This window comes from Peromyscus maniculatus, chromosome 21 (assembly GCF_049852395.1).
Source record: "Peromyscus maniculatus bairdii isolate BWxNUB_F1_BW_parent chromosome 21, HU_Pman_BW_mat_3.1, whole genome shotgun sequence".
Classification (NCBI taxonomy): domain Eukaryota; kingdom Metazoa; phylum Chordata; class Mammalia; order Rodentia; family Cricetidae; genus Peromyscus; species Peromyscus maniculatus.
This window is the reverse complement of record NC_134872.1, coordinates 18524192-18545185: the sequence shown is the minus strand read 5'-3', so window position 1 is coordinate 18545185 and position 20994 is coordinate 18524192. Positions and strand designations below refer to the sequence as shown.

Below are 20994 nucleotides of genomic sequence, written 5' to 3'. Positions count from 1 at the left end.
TTCTGCCCTGGGAAAAACCACACTAGCACTCCCTGCCGCCTTCAGCAAGATCTGCAGGCCTTTCCAAGACCAAGCAGTGCTGTGAGTGCCAAGGGATGCGAGTACAGCACCCTTCCCTGGGACCACGGATTTGCACATCTAAGCAGTTCTGGTCCAGGTGTGGTCCCTCCCGCCGTGGATGCATCTTTGTCTGGGTTTCCGTCTCAACCTGTAGAGTGTGAAATCTCTTCCAGGGAGACAGGTTTCCCCCGCCAGCCATCTCTGTTGCCCTTCCCTTCTACCAGTATGAGATTCCTGGGGAAATTCCAATGTCTTTGGTGCACACTGTTTCAGTAGTCTGATAGTGAGAATAAAAGACACAAGTGTTTTAGAATATTTGCATTTCTGCCTGTTAGAGTTCTAGACAGTATCAAATTGGCAATTAAAACTGTCAGGCCAGGTGACCTTTGTAATCATGTTTATCTGTATGATGTGCTAATGAATCTGCACGGGAACCCTCCCTGCGCTTCTGGACTTTGAAGGGAGGACTGTGAAGAGTGTTTGCCTTCCTTACTGCTGAATCTAATCTCAGCTGACATTTGCCCATGGTATTTGCAGAATAAATGCTTTTGAAATTTAGACTTAATGTTTGGAAAAGGCCAGGCAGGGTATGGAGTAGAAATCAAGGTACTGGGTTGCTGAACTTGTCTGGGTCTCTCTGCATTTTTAGGGGTCTGCCCTACTTCTGATGTTTGGTTGCAGACATTTCTTCCTTGAGTTAATGTAGTGGGGGAAGGGCTTCCCAACTCCCTGTTTCTGCCAGGTGAGCAGTTTGCACAGGCAAATACCTAGTGTTCACACAGATGTGTGCATGCGTCAGAATTGCTTCATACCCAGAGCTGCGGCGCAGTGAGCATGACCTTCTGCATCTTTCTCTTTGAAAACACTTTTTTTCCGTTTTGTTTTTCAGGACAGGTTTTCTCTGTGTAGTCCTGACTGTCCCGGAACTCGCTCAGTAGACCAGGTCAGCCTTGAACTCACAGAGATCCACCTGCCTCTGCCTCCCGAGTGCTAGAGTAAAGGTGTGCACCACCACCGCCAGGCAAAATCACTTTAAAACAGCTAGTGTTGCAGTTCTTCTCCCGGCTGCCTACACAGCTGCCTTGGGCCCTCCCTTAAAGGCTGACTATTCTACCCATTCAGTGTTCCGTACAAAGGATCCCCTTTCTAAATATTTTTATTACATGTATTTATTTAGCACATGGCCGGGTGCTCATATGTTGGTTAGAGAACAGCTTGTTAGGAGTAGGTTCTCTCCTTTCCCCGTGTGAGTCGAGGGGTCCAGCTCGGGCTAGCAAGCGTGGTGGTAGGTGTGCCTCTTAACCCGAAGGGCCATCTCCCCGGCCCCAAATGACCCCGTGTGGTGGTGTCCTCGAGCTGCAGTGAGCACGCTTGTGCGTGCACATCTCCCTGTGCACAAGTGCCTTGGACAGACCCCAGACAGACCAGTCCACTCAGTAGAAGGCACACTGATGATCTCAATGGCTCACTCACTTCTCCATTGAAGAGTATTACAAGTAGAGGTTCAGTGTTCTGTCTTGGATGATATCTCAAGATCCTGGAGTCTTTCAAAAGTATGGCGTGTTCTCTCTTGTTGCTGCAGCAAGCCTAGGCACAGTGGCTCAGAAGGGCACAGATGGATTATGTTGTAGCTCTGGAGGCCGGAGGTCTGACATGTGGGGGCTTCCAAGGCTGTCTATATAGTACGTAGCACTATGTATCTCTGGAGATGTCCGGAGTCTCTGCGGCTCTCCTCTTGGTCTGTGCCTCTTCAGGCTCCATCCATGCCTCCACTGTGGCTCTTCCTTGTGGGGAAGTTTCTCCCATATCCTCTCCCTGTTCAGGTCTCCATTTCACGCTGACTAAGCCTAGTGATTATCTTCTACCTACCCCGATAATCCAGGATTATCTCACCATCCTGAGTCCTTAATTTGATCACACATACAAAATCCCTTTTGTCTTGGTGTCATGCGGTAGGTTGGGGATGAGTCCCCCAGCACCGCCATCGTTCCTGCCAGCACTGGGTGGTTTTGTGAGTTCTTCCAGGCCTAGACGGTAGTCCTCTGAAATGTTTGTTTTTAATCCAGGGAATTCTGAGGTGTATCTCAGGTAACTGCTGCAGATACTCCATGACACCGGGTGAGCTAAATCAAAATGTTCTCAGTGCCGGTTTGTTCTGGGCTGGGTAGGCAGCGTGTTTTTATCCCCTCTTCCAGGGCACCCAGCTCCCTTTTTCCTTCCTCATTCATGCTTGGCTAGTCATCTCCAAGGGAAGGGTGCTGTACTCTCATCCCTTAGCACTCACTGCACTGCTTGGTCTTGGAAGGGCCTGCAGATCTTGCTGAAGGGGTCAGGGAATGCTAGTGTGATCCCCCACCCCACCCCCTCCAGGACAGAAAAGGCTGGCCCAAAGAGGCCATCAGCACCCATCAGCTCAGCTGGTGTCACTAAGGCTTAGAGGACAATGTGTTACTGACCCGTCCTATCCTCTCTCTCCAACTCTGTGGATCAGGTGGCCTGCACCTTCTTGGGTGTAGCTGTGGCCTTAGCCCCTCAGCCCATCCCTCACTCATAAATACTTGAATCTCTCAGGAGTTCTCAGTTTGGGTTGAGCCTCAGACTCGGCTGGGGCTCGGTCCCCGTGTGGTCTATAGGCTGGGAAGGGGACTGAAAATCATCCGCTTGTGGGGGCATCAGATGCCACCCTCACCGCATGGCTGAGGTTCAATTTCAGGAGGTAGTAGACGATGAGGGCTGTACAAACCATGGACCCCCAGGACTAGAGAGCTGTGTGGGCGAGGAGAGAGACAGTACCAGCAGAGGGCACCCAAGGAATGCCTTGGTTCCAGCCTCCGGTGCCTGGGTCCTGACACTGGAGAACTTGCACTTGGGGCCTGCTAATGTCTCTGAGTTGAGTTGATGTATTGACAGGAAGTCCTGAAGTCCTTCCTGAGGTGACATTCTTACCTCTAAGTTACTGGCCTAGTTCCTCTGCCAAGTCCCCGTATCCTAACACACTGACCTCTCCTTTTAGTTTTGCTCTATTGTATTTTTGTGTGTTTGAGACAGGGTCTCATTATGTAGCCCAGGCTGACCTCGAACTCTCAGCTCTCCTGCCTTAACCCTGGGTGCTGGAAATATAGGCATGTATCCCGTGTCCAGCCTGAATAGCAGTTTTCTTTGAAAAATAACATTTCCTCTTAAATCACTGTTCTGGGAACTTGCTCTGTAGTCGCCATCTGAGTTTGAGCAAGCATTAGGTATGCCCAGGGCCACCTGGTACTTCCTGTTGAGCTCAATGAGAAATCTGCACACAAGCATACTTGGGGAGACTTAATTTAAGCTGTTCATATTAAAAGTGAGCTTTGTAAGTATTTTCCCAGCATCACTTCAATTAAAAAGACTTCGCATATGGATTAGGCAGCGGGGTTTCTGGCTGTATTCAAAACAGCTGAGAGATTTAGTGTTTAGTCGACATAATGGTGTCTGATAATCTGAGTAGTTTAATTTCTGAAACAGGAAGAGACCAGGCTGGAGAGATGGCTCAGTAGTTAAGACTGCTTACTGCCCACCCAGAGGATCTTAGTTCAGTTCCTAGCAACTGCAATTTCAGCACTAGGGCATGGGATGTCTTCGTGCTTACATGGGCATTGTATTCTGGTGCATATACTAACCCACAGGCACACATTTATGCATAATTTAGAATAAAACAATTTTTTTAAATTAAGAAACAAGTTTAAAAGCTTTTGTATATTCTGTAGTGATACGTACTTGGAAATCATTGAATAATTGTCATCAGAAGTCATTATTGGGCGGGCGGGCTGAGTGGGTAAAGGCACTTGCCACCAAGCCTGAGGACCTGAGTTCGATCCTCAGAACCCACGTGATTGATGGGCGTGAAACAGTTCCCAAAGATTATCCACACGCCTGGATGAGGCTTACACACACTTGGTGGAAAAAGAGCTTTTCACTCACTGTGTGAAGTTGTGTTTTACAAGAATGTTATCTGCCACCAAAAGTGTCCTGCTAGCACAGTGCTTCTGGGTGGTGCTCGCCCACCATGCACGATGGGTGTGCTATTGAGGGTGACACCCCCATCCCCCAGGTGGCCTGGCTAGAGTGGACAGACAGCCTATAGGGCAACCGGTGGGCCAGTCGGTCCCCCTAACTAGACTCCCTGCTCTCCAAGCTTCCACCGTGGAGAAGGAAGTCTGGCAAGGTGGTGAATGAAACTCAGCCCAGTTCTGCCATGTCATCACCTAGAGCCCTCGTCCTGTGTCCTGCGAGTGCGAGGGGGATGGGGGGAAGCCGCCGAGCCTGTCCGCTCTGCCTGTTAGATCATTTGCTAACGACCTCACTTGTGAACCTGATGCCGAGGATAAACTTTAAACCCCGGACTCCCGTGAGGGGTGGGGGAATGATTGCCCACGACACGGTCTTAATTGCGCGCTGTGGCTCTTCAGATTCGGAGAAGATGGCCCAGTACTTGGAGGAGGAGAGGCACATGAGGGAAGAGAACCTGAGGCTGCAGCGGAAGCTCCAGCGGGAGATGGAGAGGAGGGAAGCACTCTGTCGCCAGCTCTCCGAGAGCGAGTCCAGCCTGGAAATGGATGACGAAAGGTTTGCAACCCTGCATGCTCCCCCTACCCCATCCCCTGCACACGCGCGCACGCGCACACACACCCTTTATAGCTCGAGTCCCAGAGGATCCGGTGCTCTCATCCATGGGCACCAAGGCTGTAGCTTGTGTGCTGGCATACTTGCAGGCAGAAACACCCATATCCGTAAATTGATTTTAAAATGATATATTCTAGAAGAGGAGAGCTTAAATGTCACACGGGCTGTGATGATGAATAACCCCCCCCCCCCCCAAGTTAAAGCACGTGCCCACAGTAGGGTATGTGCGGGACTGAATACTGTGCTAACCCTGGAGGAGAAGCTGCCCTTCTGGAATGGCGTACGAGGGAGAGAAATGGAGGCCAAGCTGGCATTTGTTTTGTTTTTAAATTTTCAACGTTGATATTTAAATGCAAGCAAAGATACTAGAGACATACATTTGCTGCTGCTCCTATTTCTAGTAACAGGAATAAATAAGTTCACGTACTTAGATACAAATATCACAGGCACATTTAGCAGGATTTTCTCCAAATCTGCTTTAATTGAATTGCAAACATTTCAGTGATTTTTTTTTCCCCTTTTAGAATATTTATGTTAACCTCATTTGTCAATACGCTATGCCAAGCTCTTTTTTAAAATTCCTTGATGATTTCAAACATTTGTATATTGAATTTGGGCCATTTTCATCCCCCATGACTTGATCACTCACTCTCACTCCCCACCCCACCCAGTAGTCCCCTCCCGCATTGATATCTTTGTTTTTAACCCGCTGAGTTTAGCGTTTAGCTCGTCCATGCATCCGTATCCTTTGGAAATAACTCTTAGGATCTTGATAAGAAAAGCATCGGGGCATAGTAATTGCAGAATAATCTGTGGGGGGTTGGGTGTGATTTTTTTTTTTTCCCTGACAGTGTTGGGTTTCATAGAGACGATCTGTCTCAAGTATGTTATGTGCGTTGACCCTCGTTCACTTCACACCCCCAGTTTCTTTCTCCACTTTCTTCCATCTACTTGGTCATCTTTCCGTCCCTCCGCCTCTCTTCTGATTTCATGCCGTATGTGTACATATAAGTGGTTTTGTGTGTCTGTAAAAAAATCTAGAACCCTCAAATGAAAGAAGTGTTGTTCAAATCTTAGATAGTCTTTTAATAAAAAACCCAGAGCCAGATATCAAGGTGAAGCTGAAAGATCAGAGCAGCCAGCCACTAGTTCTTACCTCTACAAAATCCTCAGCCTGAAGAGAGTGAGATCCTGTCTCCTCACGCCTTATATACCTTTCTCTGCCCTTCATATTACTTCCTGGGATTAAAGGCGTGTGTGCTTCCCAAGCAGAGGCATGAGCTCTCAAGTGCTGGGGTTAAAGGTGTGTGCCCCCACTGCCTGGCTCTGTCTAATCTAGTGGCTGGTTCTGTCGTCTGACCCTCAGGCAAGTTTATTAGGGTCCACAATATATCACCACAGAGAAGATTCGATACTTGCCTCCGAGTCTGGACTGACTTTGGTTTCCAGCCGTCTCTGTGATCCTGCAAATAGCGTCATTTCTATCTTTACAACCGCATGAGTTCCGCTGCTTACACACACCACATTTCCCTTGAGGATGGATCTCCGTGCAAAATGCACAACTCGGCTGTTAGGAACAGAACCGTAACAGCCTAGGTGTGCAAGCAATCTCTGTAATTCTGTGACTTAAGTCAGTCTCGTAGCTTGAGATGGACTCTGTCTAAGCTCTAAGTGGCTTACGGTGGGACGCCTTGCACAGTATCGATACAGGGGGAGGAGGGTCTTGGTCCTGCCTCTACGGAATGTACCAGGCATTGCTGACTCCCCGTGGGAGGCCTTACCTTTTCGGAGGAGGGGCTGGGGGGGGTGGAAGGCTGGTGGGGAGCAGGAAGAGGGGATGAGAGGGGAATTTGGTTGGTATGTAAATCCAGGTGTTTTGTACTTCAGCCCCAGTCTCCTCTGAGTCTTAAAGTACTTACTAAACTCTCTAGTGCATGCCACCACAGGAGCATGGAGGCACAACCCAGAGTCACGCATGCTTGGCAAACACTCTGCCAGCTGAGCGACATCCCCAGCCCTGCTTTTATTTTTTGGTAAATTATTCCAGGTACAGTGGAGTTGCCTGGTTAAGTACCACTCTGTATCTTAGGACTGATAGTGATGTGGTGGATCTCAGGGAAAGAAAACTTGAGACACTTCTAACCACTTCAGACCATTGGGTAGTACTAACCACCTGCCTGCGTGTACGGCACAAGGAAGGTTCTACCTGGTATTGCTGTGGTGGGCTTTTTTTTTTTAAAGGGGAAGAAGACAGAGAGGCAGGCATCTAATTGAGCTGTGTGACAATCAGGCTCCATTAACCTGCTGGGAAATGGCCATGTTAGCTCCTCGTGTGAATGAGCACCAGGGCTGACGGTGCTCAGGGAGGAAAGTACAGGCCTGTTGAGCTTTAAGGCCAGGGAGGGCGGTTTGTCAGGAAGTCTGTCAAGCGGCAAGCACTCTGTCCTTGGATCACAGAGTGAAAGCCGACTGGTCCTGATAATCACACTTCAGCACTTTCAGGGCTGACGTGGCTTCTAAAATCAGGTAGAGGCTCTGACTCAGCACAGTGCGGCCGAGCGTGACCCGGCGAAGGTGCTTAGCACGGGTGTCTCCTGTTAAAATCTAACGTGTGACCGACCATCTGTTACACAGAGCTTGCCTTGTAAACACGTGGCCCTCAGCCCCCGGGGGGTTGGGGGAGGGAGGGAGGGGCGGCCTAGGTGTCTTTAAACTCAATGGGGTAACTTCACTATTGGTGAGCTTCTTTGGTATTGAGTTTCAAATAGCAGTTGAAGCATAGAGGTCTTTGCGCTTCTGGGTCACTGAAGGGACTCCTTTGGCTGGTCCTCTCTGATGTGTGGCCTGGCTGAGACAGGCCTCTGGGGGTAGTGAGGTCTGCCCAAGTAGGGCAGTTTGACTCAGAAGTCTACACTAGAAATACCCCCAGGGTACAGCCTCCACCAACTCCTTGGATTTTGACCTCAAGGTGTGCCTTCACACCTTTGCTGTGAGGATGTCTTCTAGGGACCACTTGAACACAGGTGTTTGAACTCCCTCCCTCCCTCTTTCCTCTCTCCTTCTAGGTATTTTAATGAGATGTCTGCACAAGGATTAAGACCTCGCACTGTGTCCAGCCCAATCCCTTACACGCCTTCTCCCAGTTCAAGCAGGCCTATATCACCCGGTGAGTGTGTCCTCCGCTACCACAGTGTGACTTCCAGTGTGTGTGTGGCGGGGGGGGGGGGGGGGGGGGGGGGGGGGGGATTGAACCCACAGCCTCACACAGGTGGAGCCAGGTGTTCCCCACTGCCCCACTGATTTTTCAGCTAGCTCTGCTGATATATTTAATCAGCAGCCCTGGTTGTGTGTCCTGTTTTGTGTTTTTCAAAAATAAGTCACCGTCGGTCATGAGTGTTGGCTTGAAGTTCTTAAATACAAGGACTGTGTGGGTTGGTTGCTTTTGTTTTTTTTTTTTATTACTATTTTATTATTTAGTGTTTTTCTTTAGTTTTTAACTTTTGAGGACTTCATACCATCTATCCGCCTCCTCTTCCTCAATGTTCAGTGAGCCTTAGGTATAGATTATTTCTTAACCTTAAATTTGACCTGAAAACCCCTTTCTAGGGGAGGACTGTGTGTGTGATTAGTCCCTGGGTGGGCAGGGTCCCGGGTAGATTTCCAGCATGCCTTACCGTGTGTCTTCTGTGGGTCCCCTCACTGCATTCCTACTCCGTTAATCTCCTTTTTGCCCTCAGTGATACTGTAGCACCCTTCTTCCCTTGTTAAAATAGAAGAAGCGGCCATTGATGGGTTGCCAGCTCTCCGTCACTGGGCCAGGAAGAGGGTGGGCTTCCTTGTCCAAAACCAGGGTTCCTCCTCACCTGAGCTGCCTCCTGATACTTGCAGTGATTTGTGAGCCAGGCCTGGAAGGCCAGGAAGAAGCAAGGCAGCTGCTTCCTTGTCTGCTTTGTGTCACCCAAGGGCTTTCCTTGTCCCAGCATGCTTGGCTTCATCTGACCCCCCAAAATACTCCTCAGTGTCCCAGGTCCAGCACCAGCAGCATTGCGTGGGACTCCAGTGTTGGTGGGCCAGTACGGGATCCACCCTCAAGGATGAGGCGGAAGTGAGGCAGAGGGTGGGTGGCGAGAGTAGCGGGGACAAGGCATAAGCTGGCAGCTTGTGGAGACCTCTGTTTATGTGCTAGCTGGTGAACACGCTGCAGACAGAGTTGAGGGACGAGTCTGTGGGGGTGGCGCCAGGTTGGAGGGGTGTCACCCTAGGGGGGTGGCCTTGCAAAGGCTTTGTTAGGACTGTGGTTTGTTTCGTCTGAGGTCATGGTGAAAACAAGGATGTCCCTTAAGGTTGACGAATTGGATGTGATGCTCTAGAGCCACAGCAGTTAGGACAGTGTGGTAGGGGTGTCTTGGCTTTATCGGTGTGGGGTCTGGCCAGCCCTACAGTGACTTTTAATGATAGATTCATATTATTATTCTTCTTTCGCTGTGTCTGTGAACCACGTGCGTGCAGTGCCCTCGGAGGTCAGAAGGGATACATTGGGTCCCTGAGACTAGAGTTACAGATGGTTGTGAGCCACCATCCTGGGGGTCCTGGGGGTTTGCATCAGGTCCTCTGGAAGAGCAGCCAGTGCTCTAACCACCGGGCCATCCCTCCAGCTCCCTACTCCCTTTCCCTCTTCAAAGGAGACACTCAGTGCGAACAGTAAAGAGTCTCCCACACGGTGGCGACTCTTCTATTGTAGATGTGAGCGTTCTGAGGCAAAGGAGACCACGGATGACCAGGGATTCCTCTCAGGATGAGCCACGGGGCTGGCCATTGTGCCTTGTTCTTACCAAATAGATGTCCCCAAATCTGGATCCATTCCTCTAGTCTCTAGCGGCCGTCAGTCTGTCCCCAGAAGTGGCTCTTAGCTGCCCCTTCATTTGCCCCAAAATAGTGCTAGGCTGTCATCCCCACAGTGAAGGTCTCTCTTTACCTTCTGATTTATTGGCGGAAAAGGAAATCAAAGTCAGGAGTAAGAGGGGAGGGTCTCTTTGTTAGCAGGCAGGAATGCCAGCTCATGCTGAATGTAATTTAATATCTTGTTTGATCCGCTTAAAGCTGACAACATTCTTAGAGGCACGTCTGTAGTAGGAAGATTTCCTGCGTCCCGGCCTGCTGGCGGTCAGGACAAATCTCTCCCACTTATGTCCCCCAAGTAAACACATAAAGGCTTATATTAATTCAAACTGCTCGGCCATTAGCTCAGGCTTCTGCTGACTAGCTCTTACACTTAAACTCAGCCCATTTCTGTTCATCTATATGTCGCCATGTGTTCCGTGGCTTTACCTGTGTGCCATTACATGCTGCTCCCTGGACTGCGGGCTGGCATCTCCTGACCCAGCAGTTCTCTTCCCAGAATTCTCTTGGTCTACTTATCTTGCCCATACTTCCTGCCTGGCTACTGGCCAATCAGCGTTTTATTAAACCAGTGTACAAGAACATTATCCCACAGTACATGTCATTTCCAAATGATCAGAAATAATACTGCAGTCATTGGGTGGGGGGGGAGCGGACCAACAAATGTGAGAGTTTGGTTTAGAATAGTATTTCTGTTGTTGAAATGATCTGCAAAGCAATCCTACTGCATTTGTATAATGGTACTAAGATCTTCTCAATAGCATGTTTGGATGTGTCTAAATTGGGAGTGGGCAGTAACTAGGTCTAAAAGCAGCTTTGTGTCTCCAATAATAATGAGTGCACCCAGAAGACAGACTTGGTTTCTATCGCTGTTCTCAGTTAAAAGGATCTTGGGCCACTTGGGAAGATGGGTGTGTGTAGATCTGAGACACCTTCGCAAAGTAAAGAGTTTCTCGGAAACACTGGTAAGGATGTGACAGAAAATCAGGAGCCCCCAGATACCAAAGCTAGAGCAGTGTGACCAGTAAGGACCTATGTAGGGATGTGACTGAGAGTCAGGAGCCCTTGGGCACCAAAGCTAGTACAGTGGGACCAATGAAAGCCATCTAATTATCTGCACTATGGTAATGATTCTGTCAGCAGTGGACGTCAGAGACCACAGTACTTCCTAGTGGTGGTATTCCCTAGCAGTTTGGGGACACTCTGATCGCTCTCGTTGAAATTGCTGACAGACACAGTTCCTAAAATGTGTCCCTTGTCCTTAAGATGCACTGAGTCTACTCTGCTCAGTGGCCACCGTCTGCAGACTGCCAGCTTCAACAAAGGTTGGTTATTGCTGTTGTTTATTTTCTAATGTATTCCTGGGCCGGAGGGTGAGACGCATGGTTACTAAGATTTAAGGAGGGGTAAAAATTAGTAAGATTTCCCCCGACTGAATCTTATATAATCAACAGGGCCTGGGGAAGAGGGTAGAAAAAATTCACTAGACGCTTATTTAGTCCTTGCAATAATCTGAGGGTGTTCGAGCGGTCATGTTTGCTAATGGTGGGATTTATAGCGCGATGAGGTTAAATAATATGTCCTTGCGGCTCAGTACCAGGTGACAGAGGCGGTCATCCCCGGCTGCCCTGGGCACCACTCCCTTGATTGATTTGGTTTAAGGTCAGAGTTGGAGTTAGGGTCAGAAGACTTGATGTTCACAGTTGAGAATTGCTGGCCTAGAGCATCGGGGCGGGGACAGGGGAGAGAATGAAGATATTTAGGTAGGGAACAGAGAGTCTTGGGAGATTCTTGGTTAGTGGTTTAACATAGTTAAAATTATTCTTCAAAAAAAAAAAAATGAACCTAGTAAATCAGCTGGAATTTTTTGTTTCATGAAAGGAGTTTATTTTTTATTTCATTTTATGCTTTTATGTCTGACTTGTTAGCCTACATGTATGTATGTGTATCATATGCATACCTGATTCCTTCAGGGGAAGAGGGATTTGGGGGCCTTGGAACTGGGTGGTCATGAGCCGCCATGTGGGTGCTGGGAATCAAGCCCAGGTTCTCTGCAAGAGCAACCAGTGTTCCTAACCACTGAGTGCACTTGAGAGATTCCCTGAACGCTCTTTAAAATTAAGGATTCACTTCCTTTTAAATACGTCTTAGGTTTTCTTGCCGGGTGTGTGTGTGTGGTGGTGGGGGGGGGGGGTGTTTATTCATTTGTTTTTTGTTTTGTTTTGTTTTTCTTGGTGGTGGGGATTGAACCCAGACCTTGTGCCCGTAGACAGCTATTTTAGCATTGAGTGGGACACCCCCGCCTCCACCCCCAGCCTCACCATTCCGTTCCTAGGAAGCAGAATTAGGGTTCTCTTCCCGGGCTTTTACTTGAAGACGACCTCTTGAGTCTCAGCCCATCAGTTAGCAGCTTGTGAAATGACCACTTTGGTCTTTAGACTGGTGCCTCATCTCAGAATGCCACTCTGTAAATGTGAGTCAAGAATCAGTTGGCAATGGAGAAATCTATCAGACAAAAAGCACCAGTGACGTCGTCAAGTCGGGAAATAAGTTCTTGGCACTTGATATTGAGGGCACAGAAAAGTCCTGTGAGATACTCGGGAGTATCACTGCGGAAGAAAACAGACCTGCAGCTTGTCCCTGTGTCATTCAGGGCAGCAATAAGTAACAGCTTGGCCTCTAGCCGCCTGCAGGTCCTTGTCCAAACCCATCTCTATTAGGGTTTCTACTTCTTCCATTTGTATGGCTCTGTATTAGTTACATGATGACCAAACATTTTTTTTTGACAGGAAGCACCCTAAGGGTGGGTTACAGCCTGTTCCGCCAGAGAAGAACATGGGGGCGGGAGCATGAGGCGGCTGGTCACATTGTGTCCACAGGCAGAGAACAGACCCGGATGTGAGGCTGGACTCTATAGAACCTTCAGGTTCTCTCTACTTGACTTGCTCCTTCGGAGGCCCTACCTCTTAAGGGTTCCGCGGCCTTCCCAAACAGCGCCATCTGCTGGGGACCAAGTGTTCCCATGAAAACACAGGCGCCCCAGACGTTACACACTGAAGCCACAGCAAGGTCCTACCCCGTGCAGTTTTTCCATTTAGATGCTGGGAGTGAAAGGTAAAGTGCTGGGTTGATGCAGCGTTGCCCAGACCAGTACCACCTTCAGTACCAGCTCTCTAGAGCTTCTTAGAGCGTCCACAGTTAAGTCGCTCTGAATATTTCAAATAGGGCTGATTGGACCCTACCCCAGGCCTATCTAATGAGAGAGAGAATGAGAGTGTAAAGGGGGATGTGTGTGTGGGTGGGTACACGTACTTGAAGGCCAGAGGACAGCCTCAAGCATCATTCCTTAGAGAGGGACCTGTCCGTCTTGTGTTTTGAAATAGTGTCTCCCGTTGACCTGAGACTCACCAGTTCAGCTAGGCTGGCTGACCGGCAAGCCTGAGGGACCCTCCTGGCGTGTTACATGGGCGATCGGGATAGTGCTCGGGCCGGGTCCCCATGCATGCACAGCAAGAACGTCACCACCTGAGCCGTCTCCTCAGCCCTGATGTGTGCTGTTTTTCTTGGCATCTTTCCGGGAACATTGGCATGTGTGGGGCTTTTGTATCCTGGACCAAACACTTGCAGGTGGCAGAGTTTATGTGCATGCAAACACTTACACACACACACACACACACACACACACACACACACACACACACACACGTACGCACACACACGTACGCACATGCACACACAGTTTGTCCTGATGTATCTCGTCTCTCTTCCTTTTCTTATATGTGATTCTCACCCTTTTCTCACTTTCCCCTGGATTCTTCTATACTCTTCTGTAAAGGGCTGAACTGGCAGGGCTTGACTTATTTTTTCTTAAGCTGTGGCAAGCCCTTAGCCTGAGGTCTGCCCTCTCTTTGAGTGTCTCGTACCGTGGTGACCTGTGGGCACAGTCCGTGCTCTCCAGCCACCCTTTCCATGTCACCGTGCTGGAGCCTCAGGCCCACAGAACAGCAGACCTCGCCTTTCTCCCCTTCTCCCTGGTCCCTGCAGCCACCATTCTCCTGCATCTGTGCTGTGCCTTTCCAGATTCCACATGGACGTGGAGCTGTGCCCTATGTGTCCCTCTGTGACTGTTTGACCTGGTGTAGTGCTCTCTGGGCACACGCATAAGGCAGGATTATTTCCCACTGTGTGACAGAACAGAACTCACCATCTGGATCGCTGATTCCCTCCTTCATCCGCGCTGAAGCACGGATGAGCAGTGAGTCTGTTTTCACACTGCAGGTTCTACCCACGGGTGAACACAGACGTGCTCGGCCACTCCATAATCCACGTGATGCCTGTGGATGGTGTGACACAAAAGGTGTTTGTTTGTAGCAGGCTCTCTCGTGGGCCACCAACCAGCTCCCAAATCGTGACCCAGAGACTTCTTAAGAGTTACAAGGGCTTGGCCATGTCTTGTGTGTCCCCCCCCAGCTCTCATAACGTAACCTGTTCCTCTTCATCTTTGTTTTGCTCGGGGCTCCCCCCCCCCTTCCTTCCGTATATCTTACACTTGCTGCATCTCCTGCGTGGCTTCTGGCCCTGGGCGTTTCCTTCTCGTTCTCTTCTCTCTCCGCCTTAGATTTCTCCTCCCACTTCTTCTCTCTGTCCACCTACCCCTCTCCTGCCTAACTGTCGGCCGTTCAGCTTTTCACCAGACCCATCAGGTGCCTGAGGCGGGCACGGTGAGACAGCCACCCATCTGTGTCATTGAACAAATGCAGCAGAAACAAATGTTTGCCTAGCTAAAGCGCAAATTCCACAGGATTTGTTTGTTTGGTTTTGCCTGTGGGTGTGAAGTTTTCCCAACACCGTTGAAGAGATCGTTCTTGTCCATCCCTTCTTCGTCTCTTGTCAGCCATGTGAAGGGTCATTTGATGGAATGTGATGACCACGTTCATGTCTGGACTTAACTGTTCAGCTCCAGTTCTTCATGTTTGTTTGTTTGTTTGTTTGTTTTTATGCCCCCTGTTACCCCTGCATGCCGCTGAGTGGCCCCACACCTCTGCTTGTCTGTCTGGTCTGTCTTTTACATTTTCCTGGACGGTTGCCGATTATTCTAGACAACCAGGCTACAGACAATGTCGAACCTTGTTGCTCTTGTGTTTCAGGTCTTTCATATGCAAGTCACACGGTCGGGTTCACCCCGCCAACCTCCCTGACTCGGGCTGGAATGTCTTACTACAACTCTCCAGGCCTCCACGTCCAGCACATGGGGGCCTCCCACGGCATCACAGTAAGTGTCCCTGTTGGGAGCAGGCAGTTCCCACTCACGACAAGGTCCTAGCTGGTCTCTGGTTGGAGCTGAGGATTACTACTGTTCTCCATTTACCGCCTGGGGTCTTGGATCCCCTTCTCCCTCTAGTTAGAGTGCTCCCGAGAATTTGACAGGGTTCTGGTGTTGAAACACGTGTCCCCAGGTGGTGAGACTCGTCTTCATTGGTGGAGCTTGCCCTCTATGACGTGTCATTTGAAGTCTGGACAGTGTCTTCCCTGAACTGTTGCTAGGTGCTTGCCCTCAAGCATCATGGGTGTTTCCGTAATATCGGGAAAATACCTCTTCTCAACACCTTTGCAGCTCACTGACCCTGGGTGGCCTTCCTAAAAGTCTCCCTGGCTTCTAGTTTTAATTTTCTCTCCTGGATTCAGGAGAGTCGGGTTCATTCGGCTCTCGGGCTCCCCTCAGGAGAGTTGCCCTGCACCCTTGACTGTGTGCTTGGCTGAGAGAACAGGAAGAAAGGCCAGCATAGGATTGAGGGGAGGAAATAGTTCCGGGAGCCTTCCTCTGTGGAATGACTCGGGGGGTGCCCATGCAGGTCTTTTGAAGCTTGAAGGACGTTGTGTAGAGGTTGCAAATGTTGTATCCTGATGCCTCAGAGTATGAGAAAAAGCTGAATGATGAAGAGAAATAAGGACACTCAAGTGACAGGTTTAAGGGGATAATATGGCATCTTTATCATTATTACTATTTTTCTTTCATTAAAGGGCCCAAGTTGAGTGTTTGGCTGTGAAAGATGCACTATCACTTTGTATTTACTTCTTCATAGGCGTAGGTATGACCACCACTTTGTGTATGTTGTCCCACTTAGTTCAGGAACCACTAATGATAAAGAAGGAACCCATGGCTTTCTTGCCCTCGTTGGTCTTAGGTTCGATTCTCCTCAGCCCTGATTCGGACTTTGTTGGAATTGAACCGATGTCCCAAACTGACCCTCTGTCCCTGTCCTCCCTCACAGAGGCCGTCACCGCGGAGAAGCAGCAGTCCTGATAAGTTCAAACGGCCCACGCCTCCTCCATCTCCCAACACACAGAGCCCAGTCCAGCCGCCTCCGCCGCCGCCTCCGCCCCCCATGCAGCCCTCGGTGCCCTCGGCAGCCACGCCCTCGCAGCCCGTCCCGTCAACGCAGCAGCAGCAACAGCAGCAGCAGCAACAGCAGCAGCATTCGGTGCACCCTTCCTCCCAGCCTTAATGCATGAGCTTAGTCAGAATTTCAAGTCGGGACCGGTCTGATGGAGCCGCCTTCTCAACGCCAAAGGCTTCTTCTCCCCTGGCATATTTGGATCTGATGTGTTTGCACTGAGGTTGTCTAGCTTCCCTCCTCATAGTGTTGTGAATGTCTGTCGGAAACGCAGCCGGTGTCGTGGGGTCTGCAACACTAACCAGACGACTTTTTTTTTCCCATCGGTGTTTTACTTGAATCTCCGTGTCCGTCATTCCCTGGCTGGAACATTGCTATCTGGTATTTGGTAATAAGAAGCAGTGTGCAAGCCCCACCCCCTCCCCCGGCCCCAGGGCTTCTTTTCTTGGCTTTTAGGTTTGTAAAATAGGAAGGGAAATCTTTTTTTTTTATATATATATATATATATAATTTTTTTTTCCTCTGTGAATTTGCAGGAAATGACCGAGCTGTTAGAAACCCTCCTTCTCCAGTTCACAGTGGAGTTTACCGAACATACCAAGAATTGAGCACTACAGTTCAGACCTTTGCAAACCTAACTCTCAGTATAGGGTTGGAAGTTAGATGAATCGGTGCCCACAACATGTCTAGTCTAGAGCTTTCTACAGACACACTTTTTACCGATTGTTTTTGATGTAAATGGACCACCGTGTCTCTTGTGAAACAGCCTACACAAACAAATCACATAGCTGTATCTTCTCCCACGTGTGTGTGGGAGGGGGATTATTGCCTATTGAGATGTGATTCTTTCCTTTCTCCTTAGAGTTAATCCACCTAAGCCAGTCCCTTCTGCCCTGTGGATAGATGCCTTCCCACCAGTGATCTTGACGACTGACTTGAATGTGGTCTTGGGTCTCCACTCCAGGAGCCATGAGATTGTAACAGAGCCGAAATGGTTAACCCCTTCCATTCGTTCGTGTTGTCCTGAGACAGAGGGTGAGCAAGTATTTCCCAGGTGCAAACTGCTATTAGGAAATACTACTGTTTGAAGTGTGGGTGGTACCTTGGCACCTGGCAGGAAGGAAGTGTAGCCAGCAAATGGGTTCATCGGCCTTGACGGCTCCTCACTTCGCCCATCACACATAAGGCAGGAGTTACCAGGAAGGTTCTCCACATGATTGCCGTTCATTCAGCACAAGTAAATCCTTGGGTTTCACTTGGGGTGGAACCCCGAGTGGCTCTGTTCCCACCTTCATTTCTGTTTGTCAGCGGTTGCTGTGTGCTTTCGTAGTCACATGCTTTTCCCTGCCTGTGTTCGCATATTTATATATGCCGTGGATGAAAATAACTTACTAGAGAATGTATATTTTATGATGAGAAACGTGAATCTGTTGGATATAATCAGAGGACTGAAAATTAATTTATCGGTAATTTTTAAGAGTTCATGTTTGTGACAACCACCTCTAATAGCAACTCCTCATGGAACACACTCCCGAGAACGAGGAACATACCCTGGTGACATTGTAGATATTTAATATTGTACAGTCTAGAAACCTCCATTTTTGCCTTCAAATGCATATTTAAGAGTTAACAGAATGAAAAAGTGTTATTGGATAATAGTGTTTGACAGCATTTTAAGAACTTGAGAATAAGAACAATGTAGGACCTTTGACCTCTCCTCTTCCGCCCCTACACTGAGAATGTTATCCTCCCGACGACCAGGAAAGGCTGTCGGTCTATAAAAGTTTTATTTTTAAGGTGTGTGTGATGGACAGGCCGTAGTGCCGTTATCAGACATGGGGTGGGGTCTGGCATTTCCTGTCAAGGCATTAGGTTTTCAGTGTCAGGCTAAGCCCGGGCATTTCTCCAGCAGCTCACTGACCCTCTGGGTACATGACCATTCCAAGGAAATTCTGAGGCTAGGGCAGAAGAATTCTCCCTTCACGGTACAGTCTTTGATTTTTTTTTTTTTTTTCTTGTGAGAGAAGTATGGTATGTGTTTACAAGACTCTTTTCTGGACTTGTAGATTTCAGTACTGTTGGCTAGCGGCTTCTCCTCCAGCCACAAGTCCATTCTGTAAAGTTCTCTCCTTCACTGCCCATCAGTTGAGTTACCTCCCAGAAGCACAAGTGTGAAGGCGCTGCTGTGCTGTGCGCCGAGCAGAGAGCCTCTTAGAGATAGGTTCTTGACGGTCAGACTTGCCCCAGGAAATGCCCTGCAGCTTCCTCTTGGACCCATCACTTCACCCCCAGATAAACCCAGATCCGCTAACAGCACTTTCTAGCAAAACCCAGTTGCTTCTCCCTGCAGGCGGTAAGACCAAGAGAACAAACACTACAATCTGAATTTAGGATCTTTTGTGTCACTTTTGAAGCAAGTAGTGATAGGTAAGAGAATCAGCTGCTGAGCCCCCGGAGACAGGAGTCTCCTTGCGGTGGGAAACGGACTTAGGACGTGGCTCCTTTGGGTTCAGCTCCCCACTCTCTATGGGAGAACATCCATAGCCATCCTCAGCAGGTGAGATCAACAGTACCTTCATTTCCTGTCTTGTTGACAGAGACCCTCGGGTACCACTGTGCTGCTAATAGGTTGAGGGTCTGTTCCCAGATGACCTCGCCTTTGTACAGAACCCAGTCCACGCACCCAGCACCTAGCGCCTCTGGGCTCTGAACTGCTTTCTCTTGTCAAGCACGCTGGCATTCCAGACAGAATTCTAGACCTTTGGCAGATGTGGAAGTGTTTAAGATCTTGTTTCAACGTCTTTGATTGGAAGGAGTTGTCAGTTCTGAGCTCCTGAGACACAGGACAAGTGACCATGGAATGAATGTGTGACCAGAATGTGGCTTTGACACCTTACGCTGCCTGTGCCTTTTGTCATTGGCTTCTGATTCGACCAGATCTAACGGAGCATGTGAATTTTTGTTGATCCTTCCTTGGTAGAAAAACAGTGCGTATCCCCCATGGTTAGGTAGACACGAACTTGCCCAGCACAACGCTCTGCTCTTAAAGATAGCCCACTAAGACAGGAAAAAGCATGGCGGTGCATGCTTCAGAATGTTGATTTTTTTTTTTTTTTTTTTTTTTAAGAAGTGCAGGAGGAAGTGTTCTGTGTAACTCGATCTTCTGTCTAGTATGTCTAATAGAGTATCCAGTGCTGAGAGCTTGTAGTGATGACTACCAAAGATATGCATAGTAAAACTTGTATTTCCAAATTATTAAAGAGCCAGCCATTGATGCTGCTCCATGGCTTCCTTCTCAGGAGCCATTGTGAGAGACTAAAAGATTCTTAGGGTTTGGTTTGTTTTTTTTAAGTTTTAGTTCCTCTCTTTCTTTTTTTCTTTTTTAATTTTTGATAAAAATGTGTTAGCCTACCATTTTGGGGAGCCTTTCCCAGAATGCTCAGCAGTTGTGATTACTGGCCACACCCAGGTCGCCTCTCCTTGAGTGATCAATGGGATCCTCTGTGCGTGCTAGCATGGGTGCTGTGTGTGTGTGCACGTGTGCGTGTGTGCATTCATGCCTTAACTTGGGTTACTGCTGAGCTTCGCTGTTGGACTCGGTTCTCACCATCATCAGATTGTATTGTGCATCTTGACCTGAACTTCATCCTGGCAAAAAAAACAAAACAAGGTTGCAGGCACCACAGGTTGGAATGCATTCCTTCAGAAGACTGTCCAGTCAGATGCGCCCTGAGTTGTCTCCGTGGACTTGATTTGGGACTTCATTTGGAAAGAAAGCAGACTGTCCAATGGGAAGATGTCGACAAGGAAGAGAGGAGAGCCAAATGCTAGCATGCCCTCTGCCTCTGCGTACCGTGTGCTCTGTGTGTTGTTCTGATAGCCTGTCTGCAGCTTCCCTAGCTTGGAGTTCAGGTAATGGTGGCAATCCTGACATTCTCTGTTGGAGTTTAGAGAGATGTAAGACGTCTAGTTCATGTCTTATTTACTTTTATGTTGATCAGTCTTTAATACATGTGCTGAATCAGAAAAAAAAAAAAAAACCTAAATAAAGATAATTTTTTTAAAATGTACCTCTTGAACCATAAACTTCCTCTCATTCTTTCTGGTCTTTTGAGTTGGAAATGATCGTTGTTTGGTGTTGGTTCCAGCAGACGTTCAGAGTCAGTTCAATTATAAACTCTCAAGGCATCCAGAGGAAGTAAATGTAGGAAGGCAGCATAAATGGGATTAATAGGATTTCTTGTTTATAAATACTTAAGAGGGAGAAAAAAATGCATGTATATGGGTTTTTTGTTTGCATGTATGTCAATGCACCACATGTGTCCAGTGCCTGCGGAAGCCAGAAAGAGGGCATGGGCTCCCTTGTACCTGGAGTTAGCAGAGGTTGTGAGCCACCATGTGGGTGCTGGGAACTGAACTCGGGTCCTCCGGAAGAGCAGCCAGTACTTTGAACCACTGATCTGTCCCATGGTTTTGCGTCTTGATAGAGTGCTTGCTCTCCCAGTATGCTGTGTTTTAGGTTCCAACAGTAAACCCTAGAGGGTTATAAAATGGAAAGGAAAGCTAAATCTTCCCAAAATGTCTCACATGGGCCCGCATTCAAAGGCGTGTTGCAGAGGATATTTCGGCGGATGATGAGTCATCCTGAAAGAGAACAGAGATCTGGACAGCAAGGCTGTCGTGAAATGCTGTGCGTTGGTTATGTGTGTAATGGACCCAGTATGGATAAGCCTGTGACATCAACCCTATGTGAACAGCATTCCTTGCTACTGCAGTATGTAGTAGTCAGTAGTGTATTTGTGTGTGTGTGTGTGTGTGTGTGTGTGTGTGTGTGTGTGTGTGTGTGTGTGTGTGTGTGTGTTCCTGTTTGTTAAAGAGTTTACTCTTGGGCCAGTGAGATGGCCCAGGAGATAAATGTATCTACTAGAAGCTCAGCTGACCACCTGAGTTTGAACTCTGCGACCCATGTGGTAGGAGAGAACCA

At 48.6% G+C, this 20994-nt stretch overlaps 1 protein-coding gene across 1 annotated transcript in view; it reads left to right on the top strand.

Moving 5' to 3' along the window:
• The window catches only part of Ccdc6 (coiled-coil domain containing 6), a 106402-nt gene extending 86723 nt beyond the window's left edge, over positions 1–19679 (top strand). Inside the window, exons 6-9 of the mRNA XM_006979044.4 lie at positions 4503–4659; positions 7782–7882; positions 14763–14887; positions 15888–19679. Coding sequence (XP_006979106.1) covers positions 4503–4659; positions 7782–7882; positions 14763–14887; positions 15888–16121 — 617 coding nt within the window. The 3' untranslated portion in view covers positions 16122–19679. The remainder of the gene's footprint in view (positions 1–4502; positions 4660–7781; positions 7883–14762; positions 14888–15887) is intronic.
• The last annotated feature ends 1315 nt before the right edge of the window (positions 19680–20994 follow it).